General features: G+C 44.0%; 1 protein-coding gene across 1 annotated transcript in view; it reads right to left on the reverse strand.

Moving 5' to 3' along the window:
• The window catches only part of GPM6B (glycoprotein M6B), a 191,276-nt gene extending 170,760 nt beyond the window's left edge, over window positions 1–20,516 (reverse strand). The window contains exon 1 of the mRNA XM_068268392.1: window positions 20,370–20,516. Coding sequence (XP_068124493.1) covers window positions 20,370–20,373 — 4 coding nt within the window. The 5' untranslated portion in view covers window positions 20,374–20,516. The remainder of the gene's footprint in view (window positions 1–20,369) is intronic.
• Between the last annotated feature and the right edge of the window lie 4,664 nt (window positions 20,517–25,180).

Here is a 25,180-nt window from a genome sequence, read left to right on the forward strand (position 1 = left end):
AACTCCCTGGCGGCATTAAATACTGTTCCCTCTGTGTTGTCTCAACTCAAGGGGAGATGCAATTCTGGGTCTGATAAACGCCAGAGCACCGAATTACCCTTATGCACCCGCGCAGTATTACATTACTAATATAGGACCAGAGCTGTGGAGTTGGTACAACTCCAACTCCTCAGTTTATGAAACCACCAACTCTGACTCCAGGTACCCAAAACTGCTCTGACTCCTCGACTCCAACTCCACAGCCCTGTATGGGACGTCTAGTTTCGGCACTCGGCGCTGAGCAGCGTGAGCCGAAACAACCTGCTTCGGTTTACATACCCTGGAAAAACCATTTTTCTTAATACGGTGTCTTTCCCTTCTCCCATCAATAACAACTTGAAGTTTTTTGTGGTAGTTGTGGATGAGGCTCTCTATCTTCTCAGAACATAAAGCTGCCCATTCTTCCTGGCAAGAAGCCTTCAGTTCCTGTAAATTCCTGGGCGGTCTTGCATGAACTGCACATTTGAAATCTCCCCAGAGTGGCTCAATGATATTGAGGTCAGAAGACAGATGGCCACTCCAGAACCTTCACTTTATTTTGCTGTAACCAACAACAGGCCAACTTGGCCCTCTGTCATGTTGGAATGTCCAAGTACGTCCCATGCTCAGCTTCATGACCGATGAGTGCTAATTTACCTCCTGTATTTACTGTATTTATTTTGCCATCAATTCTGACCAAATTTCCTGTGACTTTGTAGCACATCCCCAAAACATCAGCTATCTACCATGTTTCACAGTAGGAATGGTGTACCTTTGTGGCCAAAAAGTTTAGATTTAGTCTCATCGCTCCAAATGACTTTGTGCCAGAAGGTTTGAGGCTTTTCTCTATGCTGTTCGGCATCTTGTAAGGTGGATACTTTGTGGCATTTGCACAACTCGAGCATGCAGCTCATCTTTTTCAAGTGCCGCCTTATCATGTATTTTGAAACTGCCATACCCGGCTGCAGCTAGCAGAACCATGTATATGGGATGCAGTAAACAATCCATTCAGTAAACACTTTTTTTGAAAAAAAATTTGGTGGGAAAGTGGTTGGTTACCTCCAAGGGTACTTTCGCACTAGTATGGTGTTGTGTTGCGTTGTAACTGACACTGCTTAGGGCACTATAACATGGTGCGATTCCAGTTCCCAGAAGAAAAGTGGATTGAATAAGGGCCATTGTTTAGTGGACTTGCAGTGACATGAATTTGCTTGGTTTCACACAGTGTTTATCAAAGTAAAACATTGCCATTAAGGAGTCCCCAGCTCACTCCAGCCACACCAATGATATCCACAGCCAGATACCTGACCTGTACATATACAGAATCACTTGTTCTGTAGCCATTATCCCAGTGACTACTGCTGGTTATTGATATGTATAGATACTTGGCTTGACCTGACAAAAAGGATGCCTTAAGCATTTGAGACACGGAAGTATACTAGACTCTACACATTCTGTTTCTACCTACCTGTTGTCACGATTCTTGAAATTTCAATGTTTTGCTTCTGCAGAAGAGGCTGTTCTTAAAGAGAACCCGAGGTGAGTTTAAAGAATGTTATCTGCATACAGAGGCTGCATCTGCCTATACAGCCCAGCCTCTGTTGCTATCCCAAACCCCACTAAGGTCCTCCTGCACTCTGCAATCCCTCATAAATCACAGCCGTGCTAGGAGGCTCTGTTTACATCTGTAGTGTCAGTCTCAGCTGCTCCCCCGCCTCCTGCATAGCTCCGGTCCCCGCCCCGTCCCTTCCCTCCAATCAGCATGGAGGGAAGGGATGCAGGCGGGGACTGGAGTTCTGCAGGAGGCGGGGAGAGCAGCAGACTGACACTAGAGAGATAAACACAGCCAGCTCTGACAAGCTGTTTGTCAGCAGCGTGGCTGTGATTTATGAGGGATTGCAGAGTGCAGGGGGACCTTAAAGGGGTTTGGGATAGCAACAGAGGCTGGGCTGTATAGGCAGATCCAGCCTCTGTATGCAGATACAATTCTTCAAACCCACCTCGGGTTCTCTTTAAGGCCGTGAAATGAATAGAACAGAATAAGATCATTTAATTCACTAGGCTTAGGTGGCTTGCTAGGAATCCACTTTTTAGCAGATCATTATCATCCCAATATTGATAGTTGACCACCTTGTCATTGTGCCCCATTGAACACTGCAGATCTCAGCAGAGATCCATCAGAATAAGTGAATATATATTTCAGCACAAACAAGTCAAACCTTGTGAGCCTTCAGTGGGACTCGCAATCTAATATCTCTAATAGTCTAGGGACAATTTGGGGGCAGCCAATTAACTGTATGCTTTTGGTACAAACCAGAGCACTCAAAGAAAAAAAAAACTACACAAAGATGGAAAGAACATGCAAACCGCAGGCTAATAGTGTCCTGGCTAGTATCAGAAAGCACTGCAAGACGAGAATGTCCATATTTTACACATCAAGCTGCTGTACAGGAGGCTGTTTTTTGCTATTGGTCCATACTTATCGAGAAGTCTGCCCAAACGAAGAAGTCAAACTTCCATCATATCTAGATATATTGCAGTGCCTTATTCAGTACATAAGAGAGGAGACTGCACATCTGTGAGAAACCCCTACTTTTCTGTTCACACTAAATCCTCATGCACCACTTCCTGCTAGGAAGTTATTGCAGTGCAAGACATGGTCAGCATCAGAGCACAGCCGGTATGTCTAACCGTGCTTGTTAAAATACTTGAAATGTATGTAAATCTGGTAAGGCCTTTATCATGCAAGTAAAAGTTGCACCTGGTGTTCACACGACTGAGAATCTGAGCTGTTAGTTCAGTAACTACAGTAGGAGTTACAAAGTGTTGCTTGTTAGATAACAAATATCTACCATATTTTTTTTCATGAAGTTCCTACTATCTCAAATCAACATTTCTCACAATTCCATGAATGTTACTTTAGTGTAGTCTATGCATCCTACAGGAATGCATTTTACCAAAATTATTATCCTAGTCCTAATTAGTGATCACAAAACAGCAGTTTCTCAATGCGCAGAAGTTGGAATTTGTGGGGGGGTGGCGACTCCAAACTTTGCAGGGGGGGTAAACAGATTCAGCACCTTCTGATTAATTAAATGGTGGCGATTAAATTAATAGCAAACTTAACTGTCAACCTGTGCAACCATAATTTGAAGATCATCTCTAGTACTGTATCTATGCTAGCATTCACTTGAGCAATTGCAGATTGGGGAGTACAGTATATCTGACTCTACAAACCTGGCATGGATTGGAAGAATCATCTACTATTAGGAGTCAAAGGTCTGCAACACTCAGCTGGATCACATAAAAAAACAGAAATAGCTGCTGAAAGTTCAGGGGATTTGTGTTTGTGCAACTGCAGGTAGAGTCAGGGCCACTTTTCCAATGATCACCAGGCTGGAAGAAACATTTGTACCATAATCATACTAGGTCTTCCAATTATAAATTGCAAGCTTATCCAACAGGTTCTAAAGATAAAACAAAGTAATTTTGATTTTATCCTATTTATTTGTTCAAATTCATTTTCCTAAGGGTACTTTCACACTAACATGTTGCCCAACCAATAAAAAATAGCTTTGCAATACAATGGTGTTGAAAAGTCACATCCCACATTGCCAATGTGATGCGTCACGTACAGTTGAGCATACAGTCCATATATCTAGGGTTACTTACATCACAACATTTAGTTTGCGCCTAGTCAAGTAACACACAGCGCAATTATATTCTCCATTTTACTGCAAAGGATGCTGAGTGAAAGGACTTAAATTTTTAGTGTTCTTCCATCACTAATTAGTGCTAGTAGCGCTCTTTCCTCCAGAAAGAACGACATTACATCAAGGCTAGTGTACAGAGCTCTGCTGCTCAAGGGTCTGTACTCATCATATGGCTAATACAGATCCCCAGCCAAGAGATGGATCTGGCAGCTGTCACACAAATGCTAAAGAATTATAAGGCCAAAGCTTACATTTTAGCTTTTGCTGACAAGTTGGATTAGAAACTGAATTGTTGCAACTTTCATAGACTGAGAAAAATAACCAATACAATTACCTCTAATCACTGTACGCAGGACAAAGCTAAAATATCAATGATTCCATGACAAAATCTCAAAAGTGTAGAATATACAAATAGTAAATGGATTGAAAGTGACATTGTTCAATATTGCTTTGTGCAAGCAGGTAGAGATGCAAACCACTGAAGAGAATTCTTACCACCAAACCAGGGGGTGCTTTAAACTATAAAAAAAAAGGCGAGAGTTCAACTCATCATGGCCTTAAAAGGACAACTGAGGTGAGAGGGATATCGAGACTGCCATATTTCCTATTAAACAATGCATATTGCCTGGCAGCCCTACTGCTCCTATGCCGCCAATATTTTTAGCCATAGATCCTGAACAAGCATGCCGATCCGATAGTTGACTGAAGTTTGACTAGATTTGCCACCAGGGCTGTGGAGTCAGAGTTGGAGTCGGAGTCAGAGCAACGTTGGTTACCTGGGAGTGAGTTGGATGATTTTTGTACCAAATTCACAGCCCTGGTAAGTATTAGACTAGGGATGTCAAACCGGTACTTTGAGAGCGAAGGCCCTCGCACATTTTTGACAGTTCAAATTAATTGATGGATCTGAATCAGGAAAGTTGTGGTGCATCAGGCAGACCACATTCCTCTCGTTCTCAGTCCATCCTAAACACTGGCATGGATCTGGCCCTCCAGGCCTGGAGTTCGACACCTGTGTATTAGACTAAGGAGTCGGAGTAGAGGAGTCAGAGTAATTTTGGGTACCTGGAGTTGGAGTCGGTGGTTTCATAAACTGAGGATTTGGAGTTGGAGGATTTTTGTACATAACCCTGTTTGCCACCTGTATGTTTCAGGTGTATGGTTCAGACAATGATGCATTAAAGATCAGTAAGATGCCAGGCAACTGGTATTTTTTAAAAGAAAATAAGCCAGCCACCATAACCCTCTCACTTCAGGTGTCATTTCATAAGAGAGAAAAAGACTCCTATTAGACCGACCGGTAATGGAGTTTCTGATTGTCATCCGGGACAACCTGAGATCCGGTCCCGCCCCGGATCTGTGGAAACACAATCAACCAAGAAGATTAAAAGCCCCCGCCCTCCCATACTCCTCAGTGCGTCTGAAAGTAAACAAGCCCAGAAACACCAAGATGTAGAGAGGAACGTCCTTGTGACTAATAAAAAAAACCCCAGTGACCTGTATATTACAAGATAGGTGCGCAACAGGCGAAGGGAAAGGGTTATAGGCGTTGTCCCGGATGACAATCAGAAACTCCATTACCGGTAGGTCTAATAGGAGTCTTTCTCTAATTATCATCCGGGACAACCTGAGAGATAGTCAAGAAGTCTTTTTGAACCAAAAAAGACTCACCTAGGGAGGGACCACTGCCTGAAGCACCTTTCTGCCAAACGACTGATCCTGCTGTGATAATACATCCACTCTGTAGTGTTTGATAAAGGTAGATGCGCTGGACCAAGTTGCCGCTTGACAAATTTGCTGAATGGTGGCTCCCGCTCTCTCTGCCCAAGAAGTCGATAAGGAACGGGTAGAATGAGCCGTGATGTTAGATGGTACCGTACAGTTACTCCCCTCATAAGCTGTCCCTATGGTTAATCTGATCCATCTAGCAATAGTATGTCTGGAAGCTTGCTGCCCCCTATTCTTTCCTGCAAATAATACTAACAGATTATTTGATTTCCTGAATTCCCTAGTTCTAGAGAGATAGACTAATATAATTCTTCTGACATCTAGACAGTGATAACTTTCTTCCTTTGGTCCCGAAGGTTTGGAACAGAAGGAAGGAAGGACAATTTCCTGCGATCTGTGAAAGGTAGAAGCTACCTTCGGCAGATAAGCAGGATCTAATCTAAGCCTTACGCTATCCGGACAAATTACCAAAAACGGGTCCTTGATAGATAAGGCTTGTAGATCGCTTAAACGTCTAGCCGACGTTATGGCGATCAGAAATGCTAATTTGTACGTTAAAAACTTTATATCGATTTCCTGAATTGGTTCGAAAGGAGCTTTGATTAGGCCGTTGAGAACTAAAGATAAGTCCCATTGGGGAAAAATCTTATGTGGAAGTGGAGAAGATCTCTGTAGGGCTTTAAAGAAATTCTTTACTAATTCTTCCTGTGCAAGGTGTCTATCTAGAAGAATGGATAAGGCTGAACACTGAACCTTAAGGGTACTAGGTGCTAGTTTCATATCGAATCCATCCTGGAGGAACTCCAGGACAGAACTAGTCAAAGTCTGACTTCTTGAACGCGATTCACACCAAGCTGTATATACCTTCCAAACCTTACGGTATATCTTCTGAGTTACCGGCTTTCTACATTTCATAATAGTCTCAATAACTTTTTCCGAAAGTCCCTTGTTTCTCATTATCACCCTCTCAGGATCCAGGCTGCCAGTTTGAATAATTGTGGACTGGGATGAATCAGTGGGCCTTGAATTAGAAGGTCCGGGCGAACCGGTAGAGGAAAAGGTGGCTCTATTGACAATCTTAGTAGAGTCGCGTACCAAGGCCTCTTTGGCCATTGAGGCGCTATCAAAATTAACCTGACTTTTTCTCTTTGAAGTTTTACCAACACTTGCGGAAGAAGTACTATCGGAGGGAATGCGTAGCATAGGTTGAATTCCCAGGCAAGACTTAGCGCGTCCAACCCCAACGACTCCTGGCTTTTGTGGAGAGAGTAAAAAGGCTTCACTTTTGCATTCCGTGGGGATGCAAACAGATCTACCTCTGGCACTCCAAACCTTTGCGTTACCATTCGGAAGACCTCCGAATGAAGCTCCCACTCCGAATGGTTTATCTCCTGTCGGCTCAAAAAATCCGCCTCTATGTTGAGGGCGCCTTTTATGTGAACCGCGGATAAAGATAGAACTCGAGGTTCTATCCAGTTTAAGATTTCTGCACAAAGGGACATCAGATCTCTTGATCTCGTGCCCCCCTGTTTTGACAGATATGCCACCGTCGTGATGTTGTCGGAAAATATTAAGACATGATTGCCTTCTATCAGAGATTGAAAGGATAGAAGAGCCTCCTGAACTGCCATCAGTTCCCTGAAGTTGGACGATTTCTTTCTTATTGAGGATGACCAATTCCCCTGGGCCAGATTGCCCAGCGCTGTCGCCCCCCAACCCCAGGAACTCGCGTCTGTAAAGATCTTTATTGGGTTGCTCTGCCTCCAGAATCTCCCCTTGTCCAGGTTCTGCGCCTCCATCCACCAGCCTAGACTGTCCTTTACTGTGTCTGGAATAGGGATTAGTAGGTCCAGGGATTCCCTGGATTTGTCCCAATTTGTCAACAGTAATGCTTGCAGCACCCTGCTGTGTGACTGGGCCCAAGTGACTGCTGGGATGGCTGCTGAGAATAGGCCTAGAATTCGCATGATCAATCGGAGAGAAGACATCTCCTGACCCATCATACTTTCTACTTCCGACTGGATCTTTACAATTTTCTCTGAAGGTAAAAAAATCTTTTTTACCACTGAATCTATTTTGTAACCCAAAAATATGATTTCCTGTACTGGAGAGAGGGCTGACTTCTCGTAATTTATAATCCATCCGACCTGAGAGAGGGTCTTGATTACAATGTCTCTGTGGGTTATGAGGAGATCTTCTGATTCTGCGACTATTAGAAGATCGTCCAAGTATGGAACAATCGAGATACCCTGAATTCTTAAAGTTTTCATTACTTCTGCCAGGACCTTCGTGAATATGCGGGGTGCTGTCGCAATTCCGAAGGGCATTGCCTGAAACTGAAAGTGACGAATCCGAGATTCTGTCTTTATAGCAAATCTCAAATATTTTTGATGGGCGGAAAAAATAGGGATGTGCAAGTACGCGTCTCGAAGATCTATTGATGCAAAGAACTCTTTGCCTTTCAATAGGGCTTTCACCGAATAAATGCTTTCCATTCTGAATCTCTTGTATATTAAGAATGGGTTGAGAGATTTCAGGTTCAGAATAAACCGGAACTCTCCGTTGGCTTTCCTTACCAAAAAGACATGAGAATAGTACCCCTGGAATACCTCTTCCTGGGGTACCGGTACAATTACTCTTTTTTCCAATAATTTCTGAATCTCCAATTCGAGACCCCGGAAGACAGCAGTGTTAGGAAGACTTGCCTAAGGTCTCCTGCTGAATAGGTGCTGGCTTACTGAACAGACAGAGACGAGATTCAAACTCTGGTCTCCTGTGTCAGAGGCAGAGCCATTCACCATTACACCATGCAGCCACTGCTTCCAGAGCGGTAGTACGGGCCGACACTCTGATAAGTTCCGTGACTGCGTCCGCTAAAAAAGCCACTGCCCTAAGGACCACAGGAAGGGATGACGCATAATCCTTTAAAGGAGCGCCCTTAGAAATCTGATCAATCAAATTATCCATCCAGATTCTCAGATTCCTAGAGATACATGTTGCCGAAATACCTGGAATGAACCCAAAGGCTGCTGACTCCCAGGCTTTCTTTAGCAGTGAATCTACTTTCCTATCCATCACATCTTTGAGGACACCAGTGTCCTCAAAAGATAGGTCGGAATCTTTCGAATACTTTGACAGGGAAGCATCAAGCTTTGGGCATTTAGTTAATTTTTCAATTTCCGCCTGAGCAAAGGGATACTTTCTCTTGGCCGATTTGGGAATAAAAAGGGGCCTCTCAGGATTTTGCCACTGGGAAGAAATAATTTCTTGCAAGGTTTTGTGGATGGGAAAAACTCTACCCATTGATTGCCCCAATCCTGAATAAACCTGGTCCTGAGGGGTAACATCTGGGATAGGTTCATTAATCTGTTCTGTAGTATAGACCGCTTTTAATAACTCAGAAGATTCCTCCGGAGAAAATAAAAATCTAGGGGTCTTAACAATCACTTCACTATCTGAGTTCTCAGATAGGGGTTGATCCTCCTCCTGAGACCTAGTCTCAGAAAGTGCCCCCTCTTCCTCCTCCTCCTCCTCTCCCTGATCTCCCTCTTCCTCGGCTGCAAGTGTATCCGCAGGAATGGAGAAATGCGAAAACCCTCTGTTAGAAGGTCCCGGAAGGGATTCAGCAGGAGGAGGTTGTACAAAAGATTCTTTAAATTTATCCAGAGTCTCCTGCATGTTTTTATTAACAGATTCCATAACCTCCTTTAAAATATTGGAAGTCTGGGAAGCTACAATGGACTCTGTACAATTTTGACATATATTCCTAGGGGCCTCTAAAGATATCTTAGTATTACATAGGCCACATCTCTTATATTTAGGTGGAGCATTTTTTGACTCAGTTTTTGCCTGAAAAACACAAGAGATGACAAAATACTGAGACACCATCAGAAGGAAAACATGGCAGAAACAACTCCCTCCAACTGGAGGACTCACCACTGTAGAACCTGATGGTTGCCCATGCGAAGTGGCTTTAGAAGCGGGGCTTGGAACCTCCGTGTCACGCTGCTGCTGAGGCTGTTCCCCCTTCTGCGGTTGAGACATGTTGCTGATCGCTGCCTCACCGCCAGTGCCACTGCTGCCTGCAGGCCTTTGAGACGGAGAACGCCAGGAGCACGCCTGTTTCACTTCCTGACTCTCCGTTCCGCCCCTTCCGCGGCCTCGTGACGTCAGTACGCTTACGCCCTCCGCGCCTGACCTCACAGGGTGCCGCCTCCAGACGCGGATGCGCCTTGCAGAGCCGGCGTCCGGATGGAAGAGGAGCAGTGTGGCGACCAAAACCACATCAGAGGACGCACACTGCCTGTTTCGGAGGCCGCGGCCTGTGTCACCTCCTGTAACACTTTGCCACTGAACCTCCAATCGCCTGACTCACCCTTTGGTGAGTACCAAAAAACAAAAAAATCAGGAGCTTTGCTTCTTAGCGTGTTTCCGCGCGGAAACACAGATGAACTGAGTATGGGAGGGCGGGGGCTTTTAATCTTCTTGGTTGATTGTGTTTCCACAGATCCGGGGCGGGACCGGATCTCAGGTTGTCCCGGATGATAATTAGAGAAAAAAGTCTTAAGTATTTGGGTGGCGGGTAGTGCCGCTGGTAGTAAAATACCAGTAATTTAGACATTTTACTATGCAGTACCCCTCACCCACTCACTTTTGAACCCTTCACTGTAGCTGCTCAACCATGCACCAGTAAGTGCCTACAACTAGCTGCCTAACCTCAGGGCCCAAATGACGATAAGTGTAGCTGATCGTCTATGATCAGCAATGACCATTAATTACTACGGAGACACACCGGGCGGCCAAATCATTGTTCAGGCACCTGATTACCAATAATTAACACAGTCGTCTATTAGACCTCTGCCCAAAAGGCAGCTACAGACAAAGGGTTCTAGGTGAGATGTTCATTATCTCAATTGGGACAAATGAAAGGTGCTCTGAATTCCATATATGAAGTAATGCTGAACTGATGCACTCAGGAACAGAAAAATCCAAGCTAAAAAGGTTTATCCGTACTGAAATACATTATAAAGTTGATTAGAAAGAAAGATTTTTTCATATAAATTATACATCTGGAGATTTCTGATCTAGAGATATTTAGGTCAGTATCACTTTAAAAAGGTGAAGAAAAAATTCTGTTATGATGAAGAAAAAAAAGCTGTTCGCTCAACATATGGAAAACTGTTCAGTGGCTCAATGAATGCAAATGATAAATTTATCTCCTGGAAAAATAGAGACTCTGAAGGAGGAATACAGTATTCTCTTTAGACATATTAAATGAGACTCTGAACTTATATTAAGAACAGTGGAGTCAGCTGCAAGACAACAAAGTCTTACCTAATCTGATGTCACCAAACAGACATTTTTTGGGGGTGGGGATCCCTCCTATTATCTCAATTGTGACTGTTAACTACTTATACTCTCCCCTATAGACGAGAGTAATCAAGGACTGGCTGAGCAGTAGTACTAATCTAATGTGAGCTGGAATTCAGCACAACATTGAGGTTATGCTGAGGTTACGCTCTTATTGCAGTTCACTGCGTTGCATTATCAATGCTAATATGTTGTCATGATAAGTTCACACTGGTGAGTTAGCAGTGCAATGCAACAGTATCCAGTGGGAGTGAGAAAGCAATGCAGTGCAGTACTGCACGGCGTGCGCATTAACAGCTGCAGTGAAGCATACTTTGTATGTACTGTATGCACCGCATGCATAATGCAATTTTTCCGCTTTGATGAGATTCTGTTTTTACACGCTATGCAAGTGCGTCACTGTGAACGTAGCCTGAAACCTCGTGGTTGTCATCCATTTATATTTCTGCAGCCCTTTAGGTGACATGAAAAACAGTATAATTACAGTAAATAACTCCTGTCGTCATCCCAAAACAAGAAATGTGGATATAACTGGCAAATAAACACTGTAGGTAAATACAAGATGATAAAACAGTACATGCATTCCGTATCTACATGTTTGCTTACAAATATTCAATCAAAGAAAAAAAAAAAAGAAAATCCCCAGGTAACATCTTAGTTCTCTTTTAGGCCTCCCATCTCCTGACCACTGGGCGCCTTTCCAGCTGCAATTTGTAGCAATTCAATGCAGCATTTGTAACACCACATCTGTCAGCACTTGACACATGGGCCCATATGCAATTGATTTTTTTTTTTCCTGAGTTTCCTCCCAAGTGATACGTTTAAACTTGTCAATAAAACTTTTTAAAACCCTAACAAGCAAGAGAATATAAAAAATAAATAGTTTTGAATGTACTTTTTCAATTGCCAAGTGCTGAAAAGTTATTCTCAATAGAATATGAAAACGTATCTCCTAGAAGAAAAAGTTAATTGCATATGGGCCATGATGCGGTTACAATGCAGCAAAAGAAAAAAAAAATGCACCACGTTGTGTCTGAGTGCAATGGGCAATCCTTCACTGCCATGTCATGTGCTAGCAAGCATCCAGCCGATGCACAGGAGCAGTTGTCAGGCTGTGAATTCACTGACTTAAGCCTACTGTGTGAAAAAGGCCCAAATTGGCTGAAAAATACCTGTACTCGGTTACCAGGCCTCTACCAATGCAGTAAGTTTGCATAGCCTAATATCTTGAATTCCAAGCAAAGGTGTTGATGGCCCAGTCAGGGCTGTGGAGTCGGTACAAAATCATCCGACTCCTCAATTTATGAAACCTCCAACTCAGACTCCAGGTACCCACAATTGCTCAGACTCCAACTCAGACTCTATAGCCCTGTTCTGTCTCAGTGCCAATGTCCCAAATTTTGCAGAGAGAGACACCACATGGCTAACGTGAAAACATCAGTTACATGTGGCAGTCACTTAGAGGAGCCCAAATTACAGCAAATGGTACATTTTGCTTCTTTAGGCCTCTTTCACACCAAGACTTTGCGTTTTAGGGGACGTTAAGATCGCATAACGTACCCCTAACGCAACACATGGTGGTGTTGAAGTTGGACGTCAGATTGAGCCGCGTTATGCAGCTCTTGGTGCGCCGTTTTCCTTCTATCTATACTGATAGAACAGCCGCTCCAGGATAGTGATGGGAAGTCCGGATCTTTTCAAGGATTCGGATGATTCGAATCGGATCATTGAAAAGATCCGGATCTTTGAACTGAATCATTTTACTAGGGAAGCAGACTGGGGGTGAAATGACTAGCAGGACACTACTTTCCCTGCACTGTACATTCTGTATGGGCTGGTGCACACCGAGCGGGTTTCTTGAAGTTTTTGCAGCCGCTTGCGGCTGCAGATATGCTTGGTCAATGTATCTCAATGGGGTGGTTCACACCAGAGCGGGAGGCGTTTTTCTGAAACGCATACTCCCGGGGTGAGGCATTTTTTGGATTGCGGAGGAGTTTCTGCCTCCAATGTTAAGTATAGGAAAAACGCAAACCGCTCTGAAAAACAGCAGTTCAGAGCGGTTTTGCAGGCTTTTTGTTACAGTAGCTGTTCAGTAACAGCTTTACTGTAACAATATATGAAATCTACTACACCAAAAACGCTTCCCAAAACCGCAAAATGCTAGGTGAAACGCTACAGAGAAAGAAAAAGCGTTTCAAAATCTGCTAGCATTTTGCGGATCTGCTAGCGGTTTTTGGTGTGCACCAGGCCTATGTTCTTGTTTCTTCCAGACAGACATCCACTGTGAACCGAATAGTTCATTGTGATGATCCGGATGATTCGACTCACAAAAAAGATCTGGATTAAATGAACGATTCATTCATGATCCGGACAACACTACGAGTCCAGGTTACGTCAGCACAGTGCAGTGAATATTAATTAGCCATGTGGCTAGTCACTGAGCATGTGCAAGCAGTCTAACGCAGCTAAAGCCCAGTATAACGCAACGTGGGCACTGTGAACACCACATTGATTTTTCATTACTGTGAGTTAGGCTGCGTTACAGGCTGCTGGAACGTAGGACTTTAACGTCCCACTGTGAAACCAGCCTTAAAGTGGGATTAAACTAAACGTGGCAATGGTTGACTTGTCACTTCAGCAGAGTAGTGAGGGGGAGCAGAGTGAAGAGACCAGGCAGAGAGCTTCTCCTGAGGCTGGAAATGATTACATATGTTGAATAGCAGAGCTGTATAAACTTGTACTGCTCTCTGCATTGAAAGTAAGCCATTTTAGATGCAGGGAATGCTTTAAAATGATCTTGTGTGTGCCCAAGTGTAGGTACTAAAGTTTAAGTTTAGGCTACATTCACAGTGGGTGTTGCATTCCCCACAACAGCAGGAACACAATCGATGAGAAAGTTGCGCCACACGTTGTCCATGCGTTGCATCTTATATAGTGAGGCATAAAGTCAATGAAAAGTATGCTTCACGTTAAGCTGGCTTTTTGTGGTAACACACTCCATGCAGTGTGTTGGGATGCTGCACGCCATAAGACAGCACCGCAACAGCTGCACTGTGAATGAAAATTGCAGTAAGCCGTTCTAAATTACATACAATGTGGCTGCACTGCAGCGCCTCACTGTGAACATAGTCTCTGAGTTTCATCCAATTTGAAATACTTATAATACAAAAGCTGAATACTTCTAGAAAGATGCAGTGTTTTCCCCTGCTTTTTATGCTTTAAAGACTGAAGTACAGTTTGTACACCAAGCAAATTATGATACATTAATTTAAAGCCTATCTTAAGGCTGAATTTTTACTGTGTTATGATCCCTTACACTATGTTCACACTGTATGTATGTAAGATGCAAATACAAGGCTTTTCAAGTTAAACAGCACGATCACATGATTCAGGCTACTGCCATTGGTCAATTATGCAGGTTATTGGTTAACACCTGTGAACAGTTGGTCATCCTGTTACTTGCCAGCCCAACTGTATTCCAACAGACCAGGTTTAGATGACAGTTGGGCAGATTATTTGGACCTGTGCGCAGGCTTTTGTGGATAAGGTGAACAGATACCAAAGTTAAAATGTGATTATACACCTGTGTACATCCCCCAGGGTTGCGGTTCAGCAGATTAGGCCGACAGTGCAGTTCAGAAATGTGCTTCTGCATCACAATAGGATCAGATGATCTATGTGTGTATTGGCATGTGTTTGGTGAATGCAGAGGTGGAATGCAAAATTTCCAAAAAAGTCTTGCAGAGCACCAATACAGATTTTCAGTAATTTTCACAATAAGTGATATAATAAATTGTATGTAGTAGTGAAAGTAAAAATACTTTTCCTGGAGTCTCACGTTCTAATATTCAATTTAAAGGGTACCTAAAGTGAACATAAGGTGTGCGGTGTAACTTACCTTAGGCTTCATCTATCCCCCTGTAGCCCTTCAGGGTACCTTGCTGTTCTGGTCCATTCTGTTCAGGAGCTGTGCCCTTCTAGAAGCTGACTGACAGAGTCAGTCGCTGACTACTTTGCATGCTCGGCCATGCCTGCATGCCTTCTCAAGCGCAGTCCCATGGCCAGGAGCGCAGGCCTCTCCTCCCCACAGGAGCTCAATCAAGCATGCACATGCAGCTTCTGGAGGGGACAGCTACTAAAGGGATCACAGCGAGGGACCAGAAGGACTACAGGGTTCCAGCCAGTTAAACTGGGCACCTTAGGTTTACTAAAGATTTACTTTAAGGGGGTTACATTTTGAGCCTAAAGTAAACAAAGCAGCTATGTCAGTGTGATAAAAAATTTTTGCAAATTCTAACAAATGAGACGTAATTACCATTTGAACTTTTTAGCACTATCATGTTATCAGCAGTGTTTGTTGAGCCAAATACAAGTGACTGGCTCATCAGTTGAATTTTCTTCAGGAAGTGCCCATTGCCGCACATGAAGGCTTTTGAACTGGGCATGCGCCCAAGTACCAAACTACGCATGGGCAGTAAATGGAAGCACTCGGGCAAGAATAAAAGTAGTGCGCAAGCACTTCCTTTCACTGGGCATGGCCAGGTCAGAATCAATTGTTCAATGCTCAAGACAATTAAAGGCTGGTTCACACTGCAAGAGCTTTTTCTAAGCACTTGTGATTTTAAAAGCTCTTGCTAATGTAATGATATGTGTGTGTTCTCACTGAAGCGATGTGATTTTGTAAAATCCCCCATAGCATATTACCAAGAGCTTTTCAAATCACTAGCACTTAAAAAGCTCTTGCAGTGGGAACTAGCCCTAAGGGCTCAAACCCACAGTGCTAGTGAATTGAAAAAGCTCTTGCTAATGCAATGCTATGGGACATGAAAAAAAAAAAATCACATCGCTCTAGTGGGATCACACCCATAGCATATCAGCAAGAGCTTTTCAACTCACAAAGCGCTCAGAAAAGCGCTCCTAGTGGGTTCCAGGCATAAGACAGATAGATGTAAGAGCTGTGGCCCCACCAGGCTTTCAAATTTTGGCAAACTTCAGGCGTGCTTTTAACATTCTCATTAATTCTGAAGTATTCTATCCCTTCTCCCTTGCTGTCAACCGTCTCTCTGTACTTATCAGATGTGTGCAAATCATTATCAGCACTTTAGAAAGTATTGGAAGTATGGGCTATTTAGGAGCCAGCTTCACTGCTCAAAGCCCTTATGGTGTATGCTTAAAAAAAATAAAAATAATAATAACTTAGCATACATTGTAAGGGTTTTGAGCAGTTAATCTGGCTCCTAACAGTTGTTCTTATTCATTTTCATAGTTTATTCCATCACTGGTTTCAGTTTTCTTATTGTAACCTCAGCCACTACACCTGTTTTGTAATTGCTTTTGTACACTTTAATTTCAATCTAAAGCTTTTTTTTTTAATACAAAAGTAAACAAAAAGTACTGTTTCACTATTTGAGGTTTTATTTATCAGTTTGCACATTCATTCTGGAAAGGTACCTCTAAATACATTTGAGGTCCTCATAATGGAACAAGCCAGACTCTTGCCCAATGACTGTCTGAAGTGCCCCTGTCACTGGTCCTCAGCTGGCCTTCTGTCCTTACCTCCCTATTTGTTTGGAGTAAGTACAGTCTGTCGGTTGCTGCATATTGGCCTGAAAAACTACAGCTGTACTGCTGCTGTGGCGAGAAGAAATCTGCTGCCAAGTACAATCCTATTAAAACAAAAATTAATATACTTCCTTAAATGGACTCCGATCACCTATCATGAGTATGCCTAGAGACTCCGACCAGTACTGCAAAGTACTTAAAGGGAACCTAAACTGAGAGGGATATGGATGTTTTCTTTTAAACAATACCAGTTGCCTGGCAGTCCTGCTGATCTTTGGCTGCCGTAGTGGCTAAATCACACACCTGAAACAAGCATGCAGCTAATCCAGTCTGACTTTAGTCAGAGCACCTGATTTGCATGCTTGTTGAGGGGCTGTGGCTAAAAGTATTACAAACAAAGGATTGGCAGGAGAGTCAGGCAACCGGTATTATTTTAAAAGGAAAAAAAAATCCATATCCTCAGTTTAGGTTCCCTTTAAAGAGGCATACTTTTCTGTAGCTTGTGCTCTCCTCTTTCATTTGCCTGAATCGCCGCTCTACACCAAATAGTTTTCATTCGATTTCAATTTTAAAATCACGGCTGCCATCTTGGGTATGTTATAACTTCTGGGTCACCCCTGTCTTCTCTGTTAGAGAAGTGCATCACTGAATGAAGCAGGAAGAGGAAGTGACACGCATGGCCATTGCAAAAGGCTCCTCCAGAGGGGTCATAGCATGACTTTATTGGAAGTTGTCTGGTTTAAAGGCATACCCATGAGAGGTGCTCCGAGTCCCTTTAAGTCCCAGCCTGCATACTTGCTCACTGTAAGAATCCATTAGGGGCCTGGTGAAAAGTGGATCATGAAGACTTTAGGATAAAGTGGATCAAGTGTAGCGATCCTTTGGAATATGCTCCCCATACAAAGTACATCTGAGCTATTGCTTGCAGCAGTCTACCAGCACAAAAGGAACACTCCTCATCAAAACTAATGTGTGAACGGCAGAATTCCATAACATGCAGTAGTTTCATGCCATTTTAAGAAACTGTATACCAGTCAGCAAAAACACCAAAAAAAAAAAGAGAGAAAGACTCAAAGTAGCATTCTCGTGACTACATGACTACAACTGCTTCCTCGATGCCAGAGAATGAATGCAGTGTCACATCATAGTGACACAGTACCCATTATATTCTATGGGTCTGCAAGGGCATGTCCGGAATGTAATTAGTCCCTGCCAATTTTGGTTCCTGATGAACTTGAATTTGGTCAGATTTTCAGATGATCACTGCTAAGCAGCATTAACATTTCTTATTTAATGCTGCTTTTAAAAGTACTTTGCCTCATCTGAGAATTATTTTTTGTCTTGTGAGACAGATCACTAGGCAAAAGCAATTTTTGCCCTGCTCGGCACTCTGTATTAAAGGAAATAACCAGGGCGGTGGAGTCAGTACAACAATCATCCAACTCCCACTCAGTTTATGAAACCACCAACTCCAGGTACCCAAAATGCTCCAACTCCTCGACTCAGACTCCCATCGCCCTTGCAAAACTATGGAGTGGGTAAAAAAGTCGTCCGTCTCCAACTCTTCAGTGTATGAAAACCACCAACTGACTCCAAGCACCCAAAGTTGCTTCAACTTGCAGGGCTATGGAGTGCTTGCAAAATCATCCAACTCTGACTCCTTAGTTTATGAAACCACCTACTCAGACTCCAGGTACCCTAAAATTGTTCCTACTCAGACTCCACAACCCTGGAAATAACCCAATTCTTTTAAATGAGCTTTTAGCACTTGGAGGCTGAGACATCACCATATGCAGCTGCTGACAGACCAGTTCTGACCTATAGCTCAGAACAACATGCAGTTCACAAGTGAACTTCCAAGAGTCTTGTGGCAAAGCATGCAGCTGCATCCCTCCTAGAATACAGGAAAGTGGTTATGATAAGTGACGTGGGCCCAGTGAATCCTGATGTGAAAGATCACAGTGAATTACTTACTACAAAATGGAGAACCATTAGCTACATAGTCAAGCAATGGGGGTTCTTGAATATTGTTCTGTCTTTTTTCAACCAAAATAACTATGTAACTATGTAACCACAAACCAGCAACAGACTGTTTTGTTCAGCAAAGTACCCCAGCAAAGCTTGTCTAATTAAATTCCAATCTCCTGTGCTGTCACTGCTTTCTTTACCACTGTGTTTTCACACATCAGCCCCACAGATAGTCACTGACATATACATGCCTGGATCATCAGCATTGACATCATATGCCAGATGGATCTGCATGAAAAGCATATTGCTACTATAGATATATGCAACACACACACACACACACACACACACACACACACACACACACACACACACACACACACACCTCAACTGCAAGCATCAGAAGAATGATTAGCCACCTGTTCACAGACCTGCTAATTGACACTTCTGTATGCATGGTTAGAGCAGAGTTCACTCAACCTGCAAGCTCACTCAGCAGCACCTAATAACATAGCACAGCCTTTCTCAACCTTTTTACCCTGGAGGAACCCTGTAAATAACTTTTGGATCTCAAGGAACCCCTGCAAAAAAATTTTTGGTCCCGAGGAACCCCTACATTTATTTTTCAGGAGGCATGGTAGGTTAGGCTGCTAATTTCACTATCTCCTATTACACTGCCACTCATTATACTGTCTCCTGACTCCCCAATTTAGTGCTTTTTGTTACAGTACCACCTATTATAGTATGCTCTATTATACTTCCCCCACGATGGGGGAAAATGCCAAGGAACCCCTGCAGAGTCCTCAAGGAACCCTGGGGTTCCAGGGAACCCTGGTTGAGAAAGCCTGACATAGCACCTTGTCAGCAAGCATTTGCTCACTCTACAGATGTGATCTAAAATTTGACTTGCAGGTTTGTTTAACCCTCAACAATCACCAGAATCAGTGGGGGCAAAACTGGAACTTTGCAAAGGGCTGATCAGATGTAATTTTTTCTGACTTGCATGCTGTCTTGAACAGGGTCAATCCAAATCACCCGCAACTGCATTTGACTGGCCAAATTCAAAACTGCATAAATTTTTTGGGGAAATAAAGCAAATTAGACTTTGTATCAGGCCTGTGCAACATTCTGGTTCAATCACCGCCAAAGGTAATTCTTGCAGACCAAAAACATTTACATGAAGTCAGAAATTATCACCCAGATCTATAATAGCTGCTGCTGCACCCCCCAAAAAGGTTTGCAAGAGTTTAAGCCACGAAGCTAAACAAACAAAAGGGGTCAAGTCAGGACCTGGTGAACGCTAAGCGCAGGTCAGAAACCTGCTGTGTACAGAGATTCCATATAGGTTTAAATGACTGCATACAGACTACTTGCAAAGGCCATCTAGAATGAACTAGAATCACTGAAAATGTCTCGTTATTACTGGCAGCTATACTGATGAAATGCCCCAGTGACAGGAATAACATGGGGGCACCACTGGAGGCAATCTGCTATTTTATTCAGGGACACAAATAAGGCTTTATTATTTCCAGAGCACATCCACAAGTGTCATCAGCCCTCCCAGTGGAACCGGCTGGCACCAGAGATGGGGAAATACTGCATGAAATATCATGTGTAATTCCCTATAGTGATGATGGGCACTCCAATACTATGTTATGACAGTTTACATAAGAGTAGTGTTTTGCTGACTTCAGAAATAGGAGTACTGCGGCAAAACCTGGAGGTCTGAGGCAAAAGTAGAAGTTGACAGATTTCTTACTGAGCACCCTAATGAACAGCAAATATTTCTCATTGGTTGTCATTGGCAACTGCCCCGGATTCCATGGCTCTGCAGAGCAGTGAATGAGGAGGATCCATCGTCCCCATCACAGGACTGAGGACAGTGCAGCATAACTGCAGCTCCCCCGGAACTCCATCCCAGTCAGATAATGAGAGTCGGCAAAGTTTGCAGAGCTCGGTACACTGTGCAGCAAGTGGAGCAGAGCGAGAGGAGGGGTGACCGCCACTTACCCATGATCTGCTGTGTGCTGAGCCCTCTCCTCTGCCCCGCTGTGCTGTGTGAGTGTCCTGCGTGCCCCGGTGGGATGGATGGAGTGGGAACCGCTCGCTATCACTTCATTGGCGCTGTAGTAGCCGGACAGCCTGACAACCTCTGCAGCGCGCGGGGAGGGGGCGGTGACGTCACAGAGCCCAGCTCTGGGGAGGGGCGTGAGGAGACGGACCCGCTGCTTATCAACTCATGCCTTTAGTATGGTGATGCTGTGCAGTTTCTTCACAAGTCTCTGAAAAGCTGGCATGCTATAAATGTTCCAGAATCTGGAATCCAGATATGTTGTGTGGCCCCATTGGGGGAGGTGGGGTGATAGCTGCGCGATTGAGCCTGATGCAGAGTTCATCAATCATCTTATTGCAGTGCCCCTATCCTTACAGCAGCGGAGTCCTGCCAACACAATCCTGTCACTAGCCAAGAAGACTGTAACCTCACTGCATGCAAGACGTTTCAAAAGTCAGCAGTAATTTTGAATGTGGAGTCGCACTTACTTGGCTTCCATCAATCTCAGATGGTCAGGGCCGGGCCGAGGCACAGGCTGGAGAGGCTCCAGCCTCAGGGCGCAGTGTAGGAGGGGGCGCACAATTCATTCAGCTGTCATTCCTAATTGTGTATGAAGCAGAAAGAAATAAGAAAAGGGGATACATAGCAGTGCCTGCAAGCCATATAACTAGATAGTAAGGTGTTGGGGAGGTTGTGGGCCCTGTGGCCCTCTTAGTCTAATAGCAATCCGTGTGTGACAGCTGAGGTGGGAGGGATGGAGGGGCACACTTTAGTGTCTCAGCCTTGGGTGCCGGAGGACCTTGTCCCTGCTCTGGGTCAGGTGTGCAGATCCAATAGTCAATGCAAGACGTTTCACACAGTTTCCTGGACTCCACAGCTCGGGAACTTAAGGGCCCGTTCAGACTGCACGCGTTTCTAGCCGCGTTTTGGAAACGCATGCAGGTGGCAGACACGCACGACATCAGACAGTGCATAGAGTGCACTGTCTGATGTTCACACTGCATGCGGTCCGGGAACGCATGCTGCACGCAGATTTTGTCAAAACGCGCGGCTGTCCCATTCACTTTTCAGTGATGGGATCAGCCACGCAACGCACACAAACGCAGATGGCGTGCGTTCGTACGCGTTGCGGTCCGCACGCATGGCCATCAGCATTTGTGATCTGAACGGGCTCTAACGTTTTCTTGTCCGTTTTGTTGAGTTTAGTTCACTTTTAGCACGTTTTCAGCACAATTACAATGGGCTCTATTCACTAAGAGGCAAAAACACCGCAAAAGTTTACCGCTATATTTCCGCCAGCGGTAAACTCTGCATTTTCTCCACATTCACTAATATTTTACGCATGCGGGAAAAAAGATGCGGAAACAGCCATTATTCATGCGGGAATCATGCGGTAAAAAGGTTGCATGAAAAAGTGTTTAAAAAAAAATTAAAGTCCAGCAAGCAGTGGCACAGCCCTTAAAGAGACTCTGTAACAAAAATTTTAGCAGCATTTCTCCTATCCTACAAGTTCCTAAGGCTGTTCTATTGTGCTCTGGCTTACTGCAGCACTTTCTACTTACACCGTCACTGTAATAAATCAACTTATCTTTTTGGTGGCCATCTTTTCTGTTTACAAAACAGTTTATAAAACAGTTTTTTTACCCTCTTTATTGCAGCGGAGAGCAGCAAAAATATTACAGAGGGGGCTAGGAGATGACCCCAAACAGGCAGGGATGTTTGTTTATACTTCATTTTGTGAATACAGATTCTCTTTAATGCATCCCAAAATTTTGTTCGCTTTAGCTGCAGCGGCTTGGCATTGAATACGATGATTTAACTTGTTGTCGATGAGTACTGCTAAGTCCTTTTCCAAGTTTGATGTCCCCAACTGTATCCCATTTATTTTATATGGTGCTAGACCATTGGTACAACCAAAATGCATGACTTTACATTTTTCAACATTGAATTTCATCTGCCATGTATGTGCCCATATAGCCATTCTATCCAGATCCTGTTGCAATATGTCCCTATCTTCATGAGAGTTGATGATTCTGCACAATCTTGTATCATCTGCAAACATAGCAACATTGCTTTCTACTGCATCTACTAGGTCATTAATAAATAAATTGAAGAGCACTGGACCCAGTACAGACCCCTGTGGGACACCACTGCTAACAGTCACCCATTTTGAGTATGATCCATTGACCACAACTCTTTGTTTTCGGTCCATTAGCCAGTTCCCTATCCATGCACACAGACTCTACCCCAGTGGATATTTCCTTTTAAACAATACCAGTTGCCTGGTAGTCCTGCTGATCTCTTTGCCTGCAATAGTGGCTGAATCACACACCTGAAACAAGCATGCAGCTAATCCAGTCTGACTTCAGTCAGAGCACCTGATCTGCATGCTTGTTGAGGGGCTGTGGCTAAAAGTATTAGAGACACAGGATCAGCAGGAGAGTCAGGAAACTGGTATTATTTTAAAAGGAAAAATACATGTCCTTTTCAGTTTAGGTTCCCTTTAAAGCAGGGGTCCCCAACCCCCGGGCCGAGGCCCAATAGTGGTCCGCAGGACGTTTTACACTGGGCCGTGGCTTCAGACTCACTTATCAGTTTAAATCACTTCTATGCACAGGCGTAGCGGCGGTCGTGCATATTGGGGGTCTCCAGTTCCGCCCCCTCTATCAGTGTGGCCAATGATCCCCTTCCTCAAGCGGCGGCGAAGACGTATATCAGAGGCGCCAGCCCCGCCTCCTCCATCAGTATGGCCAATCATCCTCTTCTTCAAGCGGCGGCGGCCGTGTATATTGGAGGCCTTCAGTCCTGCCCCCTCCATCAGTGTGGCCAATCATCCCATTCCCTTATCTTAAAGTGCCAGCCGCCAGTCCCGTCCCTTAATCAAACTGGCCAATGAATTGCTACAATTCCTGCATGACTGCGGTTACTGTTTGTCGCAGTGTATACAGCCACAGTAGCGATCGTGCTTTTGTAAGGGCGCAATTTCTGTGCATTTTGTATATGCTGATTAGTACTTTTTAGGTAGTGGAGCAGTGAAGTAATGCTGAAGGTTACCCGAACTTCTGTTAAATATACAGTATTTTACTTTAAAGAGGAATTCCAGTGAAAATAATGTAATAAAAAAGTGCTTCATTTTTACAATAATTATGTATAAATAATTTAGTCAGTGTTTCCCCATTGTAAAATCTTTCCTCTCCCTGATTTACAGAGGGACTGAATGGAGTAATGGTTATGGGCTCTGCCTCTGACACAGGAGACCTGGGTTCGAATCTCGGCTCTGCCTGTTTAGTAAGCCAGCAGCTATTCAGTAGGAGACCTTGGGCCAGTCACCCTAACACTGCTACTGCCTATAGAGCGCGTCCTAGTGGCTGCAGCTCTGGCGCTTTGAGTCCGCCAGGAGAAAAGCGTGATATAAGTGTTCTGTGTTTGTTTGTTGTTTGTTGTTACATTCTGACATTTATCACATGGTGACATTTTTACTGCTGGTAGGTAATGTCACTGGAAGTACCTGCTGCTTGCTTTTTTGCAGGTGAAATCAGCTGTGAACAGTTATTTCCCACAATGTAACAAGGTTTACAAACAGGAGGAGTTTCACCACAATATCAGCCATACAGCTCCCCCTGATGATCCGCTTGTGAAAAGGAATAGATTTATCATGTAAAAGGGGGTATCAGCTACTGATTGGGATGAAGTTCAATTCTTGGTTACGGTTTCTCTTTAAGTCCCTCTGTATTCCATGCCATCCCTCGATATCCTCTGGGTACCCTTCATTTTCCCACCGGTGGCTCTGTTACGTGTGTGACTTGAACGCGAGTGTGCATCCCTGGCTATGTGATTGTGTGGATCACAATACTGTCAATACTGGCACCAAAACCTGCCAATGGCAACTACAGTGACATAGGTGCAAGAAGGGGATGGGGAACAGTTTGTTAATGATTACCACTATTCAAAGCATCTATAGAAGTGATTATGAGCACAATAAAGAGCGATTACTGTGTTTGAGGGATGGGCCCCTCAGGGCCCTCCAACTTAAGGGCTTAATGTGGTCACAACCTCTGCCCCCCCTATTGCTACGCCACTGTTCTGTAAAAAGGATGTTCTGACGGTCAGTGAGAGGATAAAGTTGCTTCAGGACTTGTGAATTTGCTTTCAGCTGCAGGATGTTTGGTGACATTTTGCATTGGTAAAGACCAAGTTTCTTGTATAAAGGTATATTCTAGACTAGTTGCCCCAAGCCCGTTTAAAAACAGGCTCTAGGTCTGTCTTTGCGCAATGCACATGCGCGTGCACCTGGAATTCGCTCGCGTGCACACCCGCCGCTCATGTGCACACACCTGTCCGCCCCTCTGGCCCCGTCCACAAGTCCCAATGGCTGTCTGCGCAGTAGCTAAAAGCACCCAGTGACACAGAGACAGGTGTACACAGGGACACCGGTCTCTTATTATATAGGATGCTTCCTCTCCCCAGCCTGTCTTTTGCTGTAAGGGAAGTGTAATTGACTGTCTGGTGCAATCACTGATGATATCTGCTAATAGTCTATACTGTATAATGTCCACCAATGCTAGGTACACGTGATACAATTTTCTGACAGAAGATCTGTCAAATCGATTATTTCCGATAGGTTCGATCTGTTTTCTGATCGATTTTCCGTTCACTTCTATGGAAAATCATTCGGAAATCAGACCGGGCCTGACAGAAATAATCGATCTGACAGTACATCAGTCAGAAAATTGTATGGTGTGTACCGAGCATAAGGTCTGCACACTAT

Source organism: Hyperolius riggenbachi, chromosome 2 (genome assembly GCF_040937935.1).
Source record: "Hyperolius riggenbachi isolate aHypRig1 chromosome 2, aHypRig1.pri, whole genome shotgun sequence".
Classification (NCBI taxonomy): domain Eukaryota; kingdom Metazoa; phylum Chordata; class Amphibia; order Anura; family Hyperoliidae; genus Hyperolius; species Hyperolius riggenbachi.